Source organism: Poecilia reticulata, chromosome 8, assembly GCF_904066995.2.
Source record: "Poecilia reticulata chromosome 8, P_reticulata-male-v2, whole genome shotgun sequence".
In the NCBI taxonomy this organism is placed as follows: Eukaryota; Metazoa; Chordata; class Actinopteri; order Cyprinodontiformes; family Poeciliidae; genus Poecilia; species Poecilia reticulata.
This window is the reverse complement of record NC_088837.1, coordinates 8,207,020-8,218,895: the sequence shown is the minus strand read 5'-3', so window position 1 is coordinate 8,218,895 and position 11,876 is coordinate 8,207,020. Positions and strand designations below refer to the sequence as shown.

General features: G+C 40.1%; 1 protein-coding gene across 3 annotated transcripts; it reads right to left on the bottom strand.

The window, feature by feature from the left end:
* Positions 1-107: 107 nt before the first annotated feature.
* LOC103468552 (uncharacterized) lies at positions 108-11,203 on the bottom strand. Of its 3 annotated transcripts, none has more exons than XM_081609801.1 (16): positions 10,711-11,199; positions 9,764-9,938; positions 9,410-9,631; positions 8,826-8,942; positions 8,617-8,750; positions 8,487-8,531; positions 8,371-8,410; positions 8,247-8,288; positions 8,024-8,143; positions 7,778-7,917; positions 6,187-6,255; positions 5,958-6,091; positions 4,457-4,574; positions 4,282-4,356; positions 3,968-4,111; positions 108-2,153 (listed from the first exon to the last, which is right to left on the bottom strand). In XM_081609801.1, the coding sequence occupies exons 1-16, from the start codon at positions 10,852-10,854 to the stop codon at positions 2,067-2,069; spliced, it is 1,806 nt and encodes a 601-aa protein (XP_081465927.1). In that variant the 5' UTR covers positions 10,855-11,199; the 3' UTR covers positions 108-2,066. The 3 variants fall into 3 exon arrangements, with proteins under 3 accessions (XP_081465927.1, XP_008413897.2, XP_081465928.1); XM_008415675.3 differs by having other exon boundaries at positions 8,232-8,288; positions 10,711-11,124; XM_081609802.1 differs by lacking the exon at positions 6,187-6,255 and having other exon boundaries at positions 8,232-8,288; positions 10,711-11,203.
* Between the last annotated feature and the right edge of the window lie 673 nt (positions 11,204-11,876).

The following is an 11,876-nucleotide window of genomic DNA, read 5'->3' as shown; positions in this document are numbered from 1 at the left end:
GGTCTAAGTTAAGCCATCACTTGGATTATCATGTTTGATCTCGCGTCTAAACATCCAACAATTATGTTTTTTTCAACTTTTCAAGAAATTTAGGATGATTGCACAAGTTTAGGAAACATTCTAGGTTAATTTATTACAGAAACGTTCACAAGACATCCACAGTCAGTGCCGACTTGTAAACCTTTTGGCAGTTTCAAACATTTTACCACATTGTAATAAAAAAAACAAGCAACAAAAAACGAATTCATTTAAGAATAAAACATACAAAAACATCAAAAAGAAATTATTAATACAAATTGCATTGGTCTTGCTTTATAAAAAAAACATACGGTCTTAAATGTGCTGAACACTTGGTCATTTTTGTTTACAGAGCTAAACGCATTGAAAATTAAGATTTCGCAAATAGTTTTAGAAGAAAAAAAAGTTTCTCAAGAGATAAACATTTGACAACTGCTTTCTGTTTGTACCTGGGAGGCAGTTCAGGCTTTATGCACAATTACATCTGCTTGAATGCAACTAATATTAATAATACATACCTCTCGCTGTAATGCATTCCTCTTTACATAAAAGCTTGAAGGTTGACATCCTAACCATCAAATTCTTATCTGAGTAATACTTTTATCAACCGATGTACTTAACCAGAATTTGGATTTTAACAAAGAGGAACAGCAACGTCATAAAACTTCTAAAGTGGCTGAAATACAAACTTGGCCTCAACAGGCCACTTTGAACATGTTAAAATGTGCAAATTTGGTTTTAATCTGTGAGAGTTAAATCCAGGTTTAGTTTTCGCTCAGGGTGGATTTGCGCAGCGTTGTGCGATCGTAATGTCGTGAACCGTTGTACCAGGTAAAGGCTTCGGATAACTTCAGCAGTTCATCTCCCTACAACACACTGTTATCATTTCATTAATATGCACCCTCCATTGCATTCCTCTTAATTTTCATAAGTTACGGCCATAAATATGTGTAAATAATACTAAAAACTGTCATAATCTAGCCATGTTTTAACACTTTAAAATCTTGTGTTAAAGAAATTGATTATCTTGGACTTTTGGTTATTTCTAGTTGTAAACATCTCAGGTTTACGCCGCCATTTTATTCCCCCACAGTGTAAAAATATTTGAGTTTCCATTGTGTAGTGATAAATATTATAGTGATAAATATTTGTGAAATATTAGGGAATGAAGAGGCGGGGTACGCGCTGGACGGACCACCAGTCCATCACAGAAACCCACAGGACGAACAACCACACACACACACACACGCGCACATGCACACACACACACACAGCTAAGGACAATTAAGAGACCAACTGACCTAACAGTCATGTTTTTGGACTATCTGGAGAAGAACAAGCATTCAGGCCAGGCTTTGAACCCAAGGTAACCCACTCTTGGTTACCTTATTTTTTCCTATATTAAAGTGTTAGCTACTTTTGGCTACATTTCCTTTCCAGCGTGCATTAAGAGACTTTTACGTGCATTTTTGTTTTTAAAGTCTGTGGGCCAACCGGTTGCAACAGTGAGTCTCACAGCCGGCTGACGCAAGCCGAGTTCCCTCAACTGGCACAGCAACGTTTCAGAGCAGACGGTTGAGTCCTGTGTATTAGTTCAATGCATTTCTGACCAATTCACACAATAGTTTCACCTCACGAGGAGCCAAAAACTTCCCCATGAGGGTTGTGACAAGCAGGGGCGGACGACATGAGGCTGACAACAACAATGACGCCATTTTCGTCACATATAACTTCTACAACGAGAACCGATTTCAAAACTTCGGCCCGACTGTGCAGGACGAGACTTTTCTGAGTTTACTCTAAGACTCTCATGATGACGATGACCACAGAACATCAGACTGAGAATCTGCTCTACTTCAGTTCAGCATGATTTTCAAAGAGTGTGCCATACCTTCAGTAGTATTTTAACATTTTCTTTCATTAGTTAAACAGAATATTGGAAAAAAATCATCCTGGTTCGATGAGGAGTAATCAAATTATCAGCACAGCATTTAAATGTTATTTATGTAGAGCCAGTGTCTGTAAATGGTGGTCCGTTAGTCTATGGTCTAATCCTGGATGTTGAAGGCCTTCTTGAATTCTCTGTCAAATAAATGCTTCAGGTGTTCGCCCATGTTCAGGTATTCTGGGTTGTTCTGTAAAAGAGATTCAAGAGGTAGTTAGTTCACCAATAAGAGGATGGTACACAATACACAATATGACTGATGAAGAAAAAAAATATACATTCTGTATTTAAAAAAAAAAAAACATTATAGGATTTTGAGCATCTGTGAATTTAAATTTGAAGTCAGTGTATTTTGAAGTGAGATTTGCTTTTTTGTAGTGAAACTACATTTTCTCAATTGAACATATATTCAAGCCTGATCAACTTGTCAGATTCAGTTGAAATAAATGCTTTTTGTTTATATTGTGACATCAAACACCTGAGACGGACAAACAGAGAGTCGTTAACAGTTCGATCAGATGTTGGGCCAAAAGTTTCCGAGATCGGTTGAAGGTTGACGGAACCAGATCCGGACTGCAGCGAGGCGTTCTGCCTCTTCTGATCAGGTGGTTTTCTGAAATTAATCTGTCCAGAAGGTATGGGAACTACAAATTCCTACTGTCTTTTATATTACTCACCCAAATTCTCCCCCTTGAAAAAATGTCAGGTATTAAAACCCTAAATTTAAAGCAGGGAAAAGCTTTTCACAAAATTTCTGTGGGAGTATTAAACTATTTTAAATGTTCAACCTCTTTCAGCCTTTTCTAGCAACCGAATAAAACTAGTCTGTTTTTCTATTTTCTTGTGTTCCTTTTAACCCAAATTATTGGAAAATAAACCTTCATATTATTCCAGGGTTTCCCTCAATTTATCATAAGCCTGGTGGGCTACCAGGCTTTACTTGCGCCCCCACCAGGCTAAACAATCTTAGTTTATCTTAGCATTTTATAAATGATTGCCTTTTTTTCTTTTTAGATTTTATAGTTGGTGTTTAGGTATTTGGCTGCACAGTGGCGCAGTTGGTAGAGCTGTTGCCTTGCAGCAAGAAGGTTCTGGGTTCGATTCCTGGCCCCGGTCTTTCTGCATGGAGTTTGCATGTTCTCCCTGTGCATGCGTTGGTTTTCTCCTGGTACTCCGATTTCCTCCCACAGTCCAAAAACATGACTGTCAGGTTAATTGGCCTCTCCAAATTGCCCCTAGGTGTGAGTGTGTGTGTGCATGGTTGTTTGTCCTGTGTGTCTCTGTGTTGCCCTGCGACAGACTCGCGACACAGAGACAGTCTGTCGGAACGTTAGCTGGAGATAGGCACCAGCAACCCTCCTGACCCCACTAAGGGACAAGGGTGTAAAGAAAATGGATGGATGGTGTTTAGGTATTCGTCTTCCAATCTTCCAAAAATGTATAACTATCAAGTGATATTTTAAAATTTTCTGTCAACTTTGAACATTTTTTAACTCAAAAACATGGCGGCTGGTGGATGAATGACTGCTCTAGCGCCCAAAACCTGGGTTTAGCAGGTTTTCTGGGGGAAACCCTGAATTCATATAATTAATTAATTAATTATATTTATTAATCTTGAAGGAGGCAAAAAAACCCTTCTTCAGGATTTATTTTTGAGACTGATTATTATACAAATTATGCACGTTAACATTGTTAGCTTGTTAAATATGTAGAGCTTTGCTAACTTAAAACTAAACTTACATTATTGAGTTAGCAGTAAAAAAAAATTCAAAATTTGTGAAATTAGATATCAGAATCTGAAGAAATCATAACTTTAACTTTCTATAAATGTGAATTTAATCTAAAACTTCAAATGGAATAAAATCGTGTGGTACGATGCAAGATCTCCCCTCTGCAGAAATAATTTTTTAATGTATTCAAAATATCTTGAAAAAGTCAGAGAACATTACCTTGATATTGAGCCGTTTCGTACAACAGCGCTAAATGCCTCCAATGTTTTCTTACCCTGTTGTACGTGGCAGAGTTGGTGAAAATGAGCTGAACGTCAGACACAAACTCGCCAACAGTCTGGTATTCGTTCCTCTGAAGTCTGTCTGCGATCTTATCCAGCCACATCGGAGTCTTAATAACACTGCAGTAATTTTCCAGCTGTGGGAGTCAAGGACAAAATGCGTCCACAATCATTTTAAGACAACAGAATTCATGTTATGTAGTGATATGATAAACAATACTGTGACTTCAACGGGAGCAGATATAGTTCCTGCACTTTGAATTATTTACGTTCTATTTAGCTGACGTAGACATAAGTAGTCACTTACATACTGCCTCGGGTTGGTGGCAAATATCTGCTCCTCATCAGCGTTGCACAAATAGAGGAGGAGATACTGGCATTCCTGTCCAGGGGAGAACAGAGATGAGTTGCAGCAGGACGTCTGAGCAACAAGTTTTTATATGAACAGCCTTTCGGACTGGAGCAGAGAAAAAGACGCTCACCAGCGAGTGCTGAGATATTTGACGGGACATGATGGTTTCGGTTCTCTGCTCGTCGGGGTAGCGGCACTCCTCGGTAAGCTTAAAGACGCAGAATGTGCAAAGCCACTTGTTGTCGTCCCTGAAAAATAAAAAATGTAACAAAACTAACTGAGGGGACAGAATCTGGTCTCCACTGGACTACAGGATTAATCATCTTCCTTCAAACTCAAAACAACGGCAGTATAAATGTTGATATGTTGGACAGATTTGAGTGGTAGCACGACAAAACTAAAGGTAGTCACTGACTCAAAATTCTGCAATAATTCTTTAAACTTCAGGTAGTTGCATAATTATTTTTTTACTGTTATATATTTATGAAGAGGCTGCACAGTGGCGCAGTTGGTAGAGCTGTTGCCTTGCAGCAAGAAGGTTCTGGGTTCGATTCCCGGCCTGGGGTCTTTCTGCATGGAGTTTGCATGTTCTCCCTGTGCGTGCGTGGGTTTTCCCCGGGTACTCCGGTTTCCTCCCACAGTCCAAAAACATGACTGACTGGTTAATTGGCCTCTCCAAATTGCCCCTAGGTGTGAGTGTGTGTGTGCATGGTTGTGTGTCCTGTGTGTCTCTGTGTTGCCCTGCGACAGACTGGCGACCTGTCCAGGGTGTACCCCGCCTCTCGCCCGAAACGTTGGCTGGAGATGGGCACCAGCACCCCTCCCGACCCCACTGAGGGAAAAAAGGGTGCAAGAAAATGGATGGATGGATGGATGGATATTTATGAAGAAGGCGTTTACAGTTACGCACATTGTAGCTGTCTCACCATAGCTAACGTAACAATGTGGCTATATATATTTTAAAACATATGTTTTGTGGGTGTAAACATGAGGAAATGAAGTTTATTGTGAAAAAACAAGTTGTGTTCGAATCATTTGGAGGAGAGTGAATCATCATCAGCGCAGACTGAGCGTCTGCATGGTGCAGCATGAGATTACGATTTTCTATTGCGTCGCTGCTTCAAAATATTAGAAGAATTTACATAACTTTCTACCCAAACTGTCAGTAGCTGCATTTCCATTGATGATAAAATTAGAGAATTGAAATTACGAAAATACATTTTCTCAGTGGAAACACGGAAATTTTGAAAAAGTTTGCTGGAAACGTTTTTTGCATGAGGATGATGTAATTTTTTGGTCACATCAAAATTGGTGTATTTCAGAAAACTGCAATGAAAACGGTTTTCGCAAACTTCTCTGAATGACATATCATTGTTAAATTTATTATAGCAATAAAGAATCGAATTGAATTTCAGCTGTAGTCAGTTTTGAAATGCAAAATAAAAACAAAGTCTGGAACCACAAATGCTTTTTTTTCTCCTTACTTATCCAGATGTGGAAAATATTACAATCAAACTTAGTTAGTAAAACTGCTTAGGGCCTGCAGAAAAACTCACAACAAACCCAACAGACCAGACAAAATAAGTCTTGTTTCCAAATGCCACGACTAATCTAGAGGCGTTAGTTCTTACCCCAGTAATGTGTCGTCTATATGAGGCAGATGGCAGTTCTGGTGAAATGATCTCGGACATTGATCACACTCCACCATGTCCTCGTCTCCGTCACTTTTACAGACGCAACACTCGTCATCATTTTTCTCATCGTCCTGTAAAGTCAGTCAGTCCATTAATGTCATAATTAAATTAAATTTCATGATTTTACAGCTTTTTAAATGCAAAACTGAACGAGCAGCACATTTACCAGGTCTTTATGTTTTGGTTTGCACCGTTTGCATTTGCATAGCAATGAATGCAGCATCAAGACCTTTGCCTGAAAGAGAAAAGTAGGCAACTTCTCAGTCTTTTGTTTTTACAATTTAGGGCTTCTGATTTAAAAACGGCACATTTTCCTCAGGTTATCACCCAAACTTACATTCAGACTCATCTTAGGACAGTTTCATGAAACAGCATCACTCAAACTGCGGCAAACATAACTTGTTCCCAGCTTCACAACACACAGCAATTTGGATAAGTATTCAAAGCATCAACATTTTGAGGATTTTAAAAGCAAGAACATGCACATTTTATGTAGAGGAAGTAAGAGAAAAATTGAAAATATTACAGGACATTGTGATTGTCAATAAATATACAGCTCTGTATAAATCCAGAGCTGTATATATACAATACACAAATTGCTGTGTGTGTTGTGAAGCTACAGTTTGAGTGATGCTGTTTCATGAAACTGTTCTAAGATGAGTCTGAATGCAAGTTTGGGTGACAACCTGAGGAAAATGTGTCATTTCTAAATTATCATCTTTATTTCAATTTCAGTCAATAATTTTCATCCATATACTTCATCCAACACTTTGAATGAAGAGCCTGAGGGTACATAGAAAGGCCACAGCATTGGAGTATCGCGTGCTTTGACGGTCAGAAACAAACTACAAACGGCCATCTATCTGGTTTTCTATCTGGTTTTGAGATGAGTCAAGACTTTATGACCTCAGAAGTCACAATACTCCTCTGTAATCTTTGACTGTTGTCTTTTTAAGTACTGGGACATTGGCTGAGGTCTTGAAGCAAACTGGAACATGACCGGGTATCAGTGGGGTATTAAAACTGTGAAAAGTTTTAACCCCCCCCATTGGAGACAGACGATCAGCTGAAACAGAGTCCGGGTCTGTGGCCCGGTGGGGGTTCAGGCCTTTAAATGGTCTGTTTGCATCCTGTTCTGTTCTGTTTAAATGTATAAGAGAGTTGGGTGGTATGATGCTCGGTGGTTGGTCCAGGTGTTGGTCAATGGCTGACGGGTGGAGGTGTGGGAAGGGAACAGGTCTGACCCATTGCCTTTCTAAACTGGTAGAACTGGTTCAGATTTTTGGCCAGGTTCATTAATGCAACGACAGGATTTACTCTTTCATTCAGACAGAGGAGGAATCCCTGGCAGAGAGCTGATTTTATTCTCTCACAATGGAGTAAATCAGCTCTTTTCACCTTTTAGCTAAACTTGTATTGAGTCTGCGTGTATCTTTCTTTGTCCCCAACTCTATCCAGCCTCTTTCTCTGATAAACTGTCTGAGTTTGATTGGGTTTGCCCCTGTTGTGTCCTTATGAAAGTTAATGTTGAACGTCACAGAGTCGGGGTGCTAATCCAGGCTGCAGCAGATCCGAAAACACCCCGACTCCTGACACTCACTGGTCCATGATTCAGACGTCCTCACAACAGGTTTGAAAATGTTTAACTGCTTCTTGTGTGCAGGAATCAAATGCACTACAGATTAGAGTTTAGATTCGATTTATAACAATCTAATCTACGTCATCATGATGGGTTTCTGACGCCGAGTCATGTCTACCTCTATGAGAGCGCTGAGGGGTTTCCCTTTGTACAGGATGTCCTTCCTCCAGGCGGCGTCTCTCTGGTTTAGCGCTGTGTTCACAAACTCCTCCGGACTCATCCAGCTCAACTCGGTGCGAATACTTTTCCCACATTTCCCTAGTGGGGGCAGGGGAGGATAAATGATAACAGACATGTTTCATATGTCTGACAGCAGAATTGTTGTAGTTTAACACTTATTGTTCGTCGGCTGAGTCGTGGTCACCTGATGCGAATCGAGATTTGTATAAAGTCCCAGTTAAAGCTCCACAGGACACTTTGAACTTTGTCTTGCCATGATCCGGGTTCACTTGAGTCGGCTCGCCTTGTTCTTCCGTTTCTTCACCTTTGTGCAAATGATATTTATTACATCAGCACCTCCACTGCTATTATGTCAGCATTGTTGACTGTTAGTGTTGTGTAGAAACCGGCACCTGAGGCTTCCTCACTTAAAGGCTGTGCTTCCTCTTCATCCTCACTGTCTTCTTCATCTGACAGTGAAAAATGAAGGTTTTCAGTTGAAAAAGTAGAAATTGGTAATTATGAATCTCGGTGGGTTCTAAAATAGCGTACCTGTGTTTGAATGACTGGCAGCAAACAGAGATTTTCTGGCCTGGCAATTAAAAGTCGTGGATGAGAGAGTCAGAAATAATTCGGATTTCTTTCTTTCTTTGTTGTTTTGCTCTTACCTGTTTGATTCTTCTTTTGTAGACCGCTGCCTTCAGGTGCCCGTCCTTTCAAAGGAACAACTGCATGTGAGTGAACGGATATAAGTGACCGCAAATAATTGCACAGCTCCAAAGCTGCGTTTCGGCAAACCTTGATAAGTTTTCCCAAAGGGGTGTCCTTGCATCGGATGCTCAATTTCCAGTTCTTGGCGCTCCCTTTCCCTGCGAGCTTCTCAAAGTCAGACGGAGTGAACCGCTTTTTGTTCACCAGGATGCACTTTTCACCTGAAAACAAAACGACTCGATTCTTTCACGTAAATGACTCCTGGAGATCTAACAGGCGAACGAACGCAGTCTGACCTTTAGACAACTTGTCTCGTATGAGTGTCCCCTCCACCTCGCCACAGGTCACAGGCAGCTGGGTCTTATAAATTGGCCAGGTCCAGATCTCACCCGCCTCCCCCTTCCTTGGAGAAGCTGAGGAAAACATTTAACAAACTGGGATTTTTAATCTTCAAACTGGAACTTTCACGGACTATAAAAAACATTCAACATGCAAAATCAGAGGAGCTAGAGCCATAAAAATATGCAATTAACGATGAATTACAAAAGCGATGAATCATTTACATAGGGGTGAAAGCTCGCTGCAGGAAGGTGGACAAACAGCAGCGTTTGAGTTTCACAAAAAAAATCTGAATTACTGCTTACCGTCAGTCGGAATAATCAAATAGTTGGGAAAGACCCCGAGTTAACATTAAACATGGCTGCCACAAAAAGAAAGCTGCTTATTTGCACCGCTGACACTTTGTGGCTTATTCAAAACTGCTTTGCAGTCTGGAAAAGTCTGGAATTTGATTTCAGTATTTTCCAAGTCTTCATAAGTGTGGAAAAAGAAAATAAGAGTATGGAAAAAAAATGTTGCAACTTCCAGAGAGGTGACTTACAGAAATGTATTTTCTTGGCCTTTTTCTTCTGACCTGGAGTCTGTTTAGCCGACGAGCCCGGCTGCTCATCGTCGCCTTCGCTGCTCCCGCTTCTGAGCTTCCTCTTCTTTTTGGCGCTCTTCGCTTCCTTCTCCTCGCCATCGGAAACCTTCGAACTTCCCCTTTCGTCGCTCTCTTCGCTTTCCCTCCTTTCAGGTAGTTTTGGGTCAAAGTGGAAAGAGCCTTAAAGCAGAGGATTTACGAATAACTTATGGAAACCAACAAACGATGAGAGGGAATGGCTTTTTTCTTCCAGCACAGGAGCTGAATTAATAAAAGCAAATGATAACGATGTTCAATGTAAGACATTTTTACCGTCCATGAGGCTGTTGTGCAGCAGCTTCAGGATGGGGTACTGGTTCATGATGACGTCTTTGAAGACACATCTCCAGAACAGCGGGATGTGATCCGAGTTCTCTTTCTCAAGACAGTCTAAGATTTCATAAACAGCTCTCCTCATTTTATCTTTACTTCTCATCCGGATCGTCGTCTAAACACACACCAAGAGACATTGAGAGAAATCAGTACTAGATTATAAGCAAAATGGCAAAAAAGAATTAGGGTTGTTATTTGTCACTTCAGGTTTATAAAAATATGGATTTGTTTAGCATTTTAAGGACTAAGTTATACTGGTTGTTATTAGACAGATGTTTCTCTGATGAAACATTAGAGAAACAAGATGAATTAATTCAATTGAAAGGTAGGAAAGTATGACTTTGTAATTCAAGTGACATTTTAAAAATTACACACATGTATTGTCTATGTGTGACAGTAAGCATATTTTAAATATAGTTTGTAGTAATGTTTTTTTGTTGTTTTTTTTACAAATTTGTAAGTAACCTGTCACTTCAATCAATTTCGGTTGCCATGGGTTGCGTCGGATGTCCTTCCCCAGTTTGTCCCGGGGAGGGAGCGGGGTTCGAGCTCGTAACCCTCCGAGCCGCGACCTACCTGCTCCGTCACCTGAGCCTGTAAACTACCAATAAACTTCACTTCAGTTGTGCAAGAAAAATAAGCCGCACATTTACTAAAAGCAACTATTTACATCCAAATTGACAACTAGAGGTTGGAGACCGAAGAGTAAGTGGACTGGTGGTATTCAGATTGTTTACTCGGTCAGCTGTGACTCAGCTTATTTGGATAAAACAGCCCACGAAGCAGAGTCCGTGTTTATTTCCCGCGCGCACACACACGATCCGCTTTGGAGCGGTGGGCTTGTACCGCCCGCCATCACCACAACGCACAGCGCTTGAAAACTTTACCTTGTATTTGTCTTCCGGTATCAGGTTGTGGTCCCTGAGTTGGTTCAGGAAGGTCTGCGGGTTTTCCATGCAGGACATTTCTGTTTTACGACAGTGGAAAAACGTGAGCAGTTCAGCAGGCTCCAGGAAATCCAGCGGGTCCATCACTGGTCAGCGTACAGGCCCTGCAAACCGAGTTTCTCTGCGGCTAAATGCAAAAAAAACAACAAAAAAAACTACCCAGGCTTCCTGCTGTTCCACAGCTTAAACAAGCGCAGAAACAACTCAGGTACATGAAGAGAAGCACTTCTTCTTAAAAATGTGCAAGAAGCGCCCGGAGCAGGGACGGCCGGAAGCACTTCTAAAGTCTTCGTGGTGGAGGTTCCCACAAAAGCCTCCGCTGTTCCTCCTCCGGTGACGTTTCGAAAATGAAAGTAGTTTCGGGTTTATTACGAAATGTTGTCTTGACAACATTTGGTGAGATCAAATCAAAGTAAAAGATTTTGCGCCGTTGATGTATTTAGTGGTTTTGGAGAAAAAAAGATCTCATCCTTAACAACAAAGTAACCCGAGAGAGAGACATTGATTTGAAAAAATAAAAATAAAATACTCAGAGAATTAATAAATTATAACTTATAATTATAACTCTAAGTTTTTAAAACTTATAAAATGTGAAATGAGATTTTAAAGAAAACTATGTTATGGTTTTTTTTTTCTCTTGTAACAAATGAAAAAGTAGGAATAAAACACAGGGTTTTAAATTAAGTATAAATGTCTGCTTGATTTCACGAAAAGTGCAGGGAATAGAAAACCTTCTGCTTTGTGTGTGAGGGAGTTGATGACATCACAAGAGGCACAAATGTCAACCTTTGATTTTCCACAGCGTGCGTTGAGTTTAGCATTTTGAAACAGAAAAAACTTTATTCTGTTACAGTTGGCTTATTTGTTACCACTTGTTCTAAATTATTTTAGCCATTAACTGTGTGATTTTTTTTTTGCTAACCAGTTAGCAAAAATCAGCTAATTTTCAGGAAAAAAAAAAACAAGAGAGATGCATACGACATAACTATGACGCTTCATGTGATGTCACCAGATCCATGTATGCGTTGAGGTTTGTTTTCTGGGAGGGTAGATGTTATCTTAAATGTTAACGTAAAAAAAAATAGCAAAACAAACAGAAAAACTGA

What these genes read in the sequence shown, in the direction of transcription:
- LOC103468552 (XM_008415675.3), bottom strand. Translation starts at nt 10,854, where the DNA reads ATGGACCCGCTGGATTTCCTGGAGCCTGCTGAACTGCTCACGTTTTTC. An exon ending in ACGAGACAAGTTGTCTAAAG is followed by an intron (nt 8,751 to 8,825) that starts GTCAGACTGCGT and finishes TTTTGTTTTCAG; the next exon opens with GTGAAAAGTGCATCCTGGTG. An exon ending in AACCAAAACATAAAGACCTG is followed by an intron (nt 6,092 to 6,186) that starts GTAAATGTGCTG and finishes CTGACTTTACAG; the next exon opens with GACGATGAGAAAAATGATGA.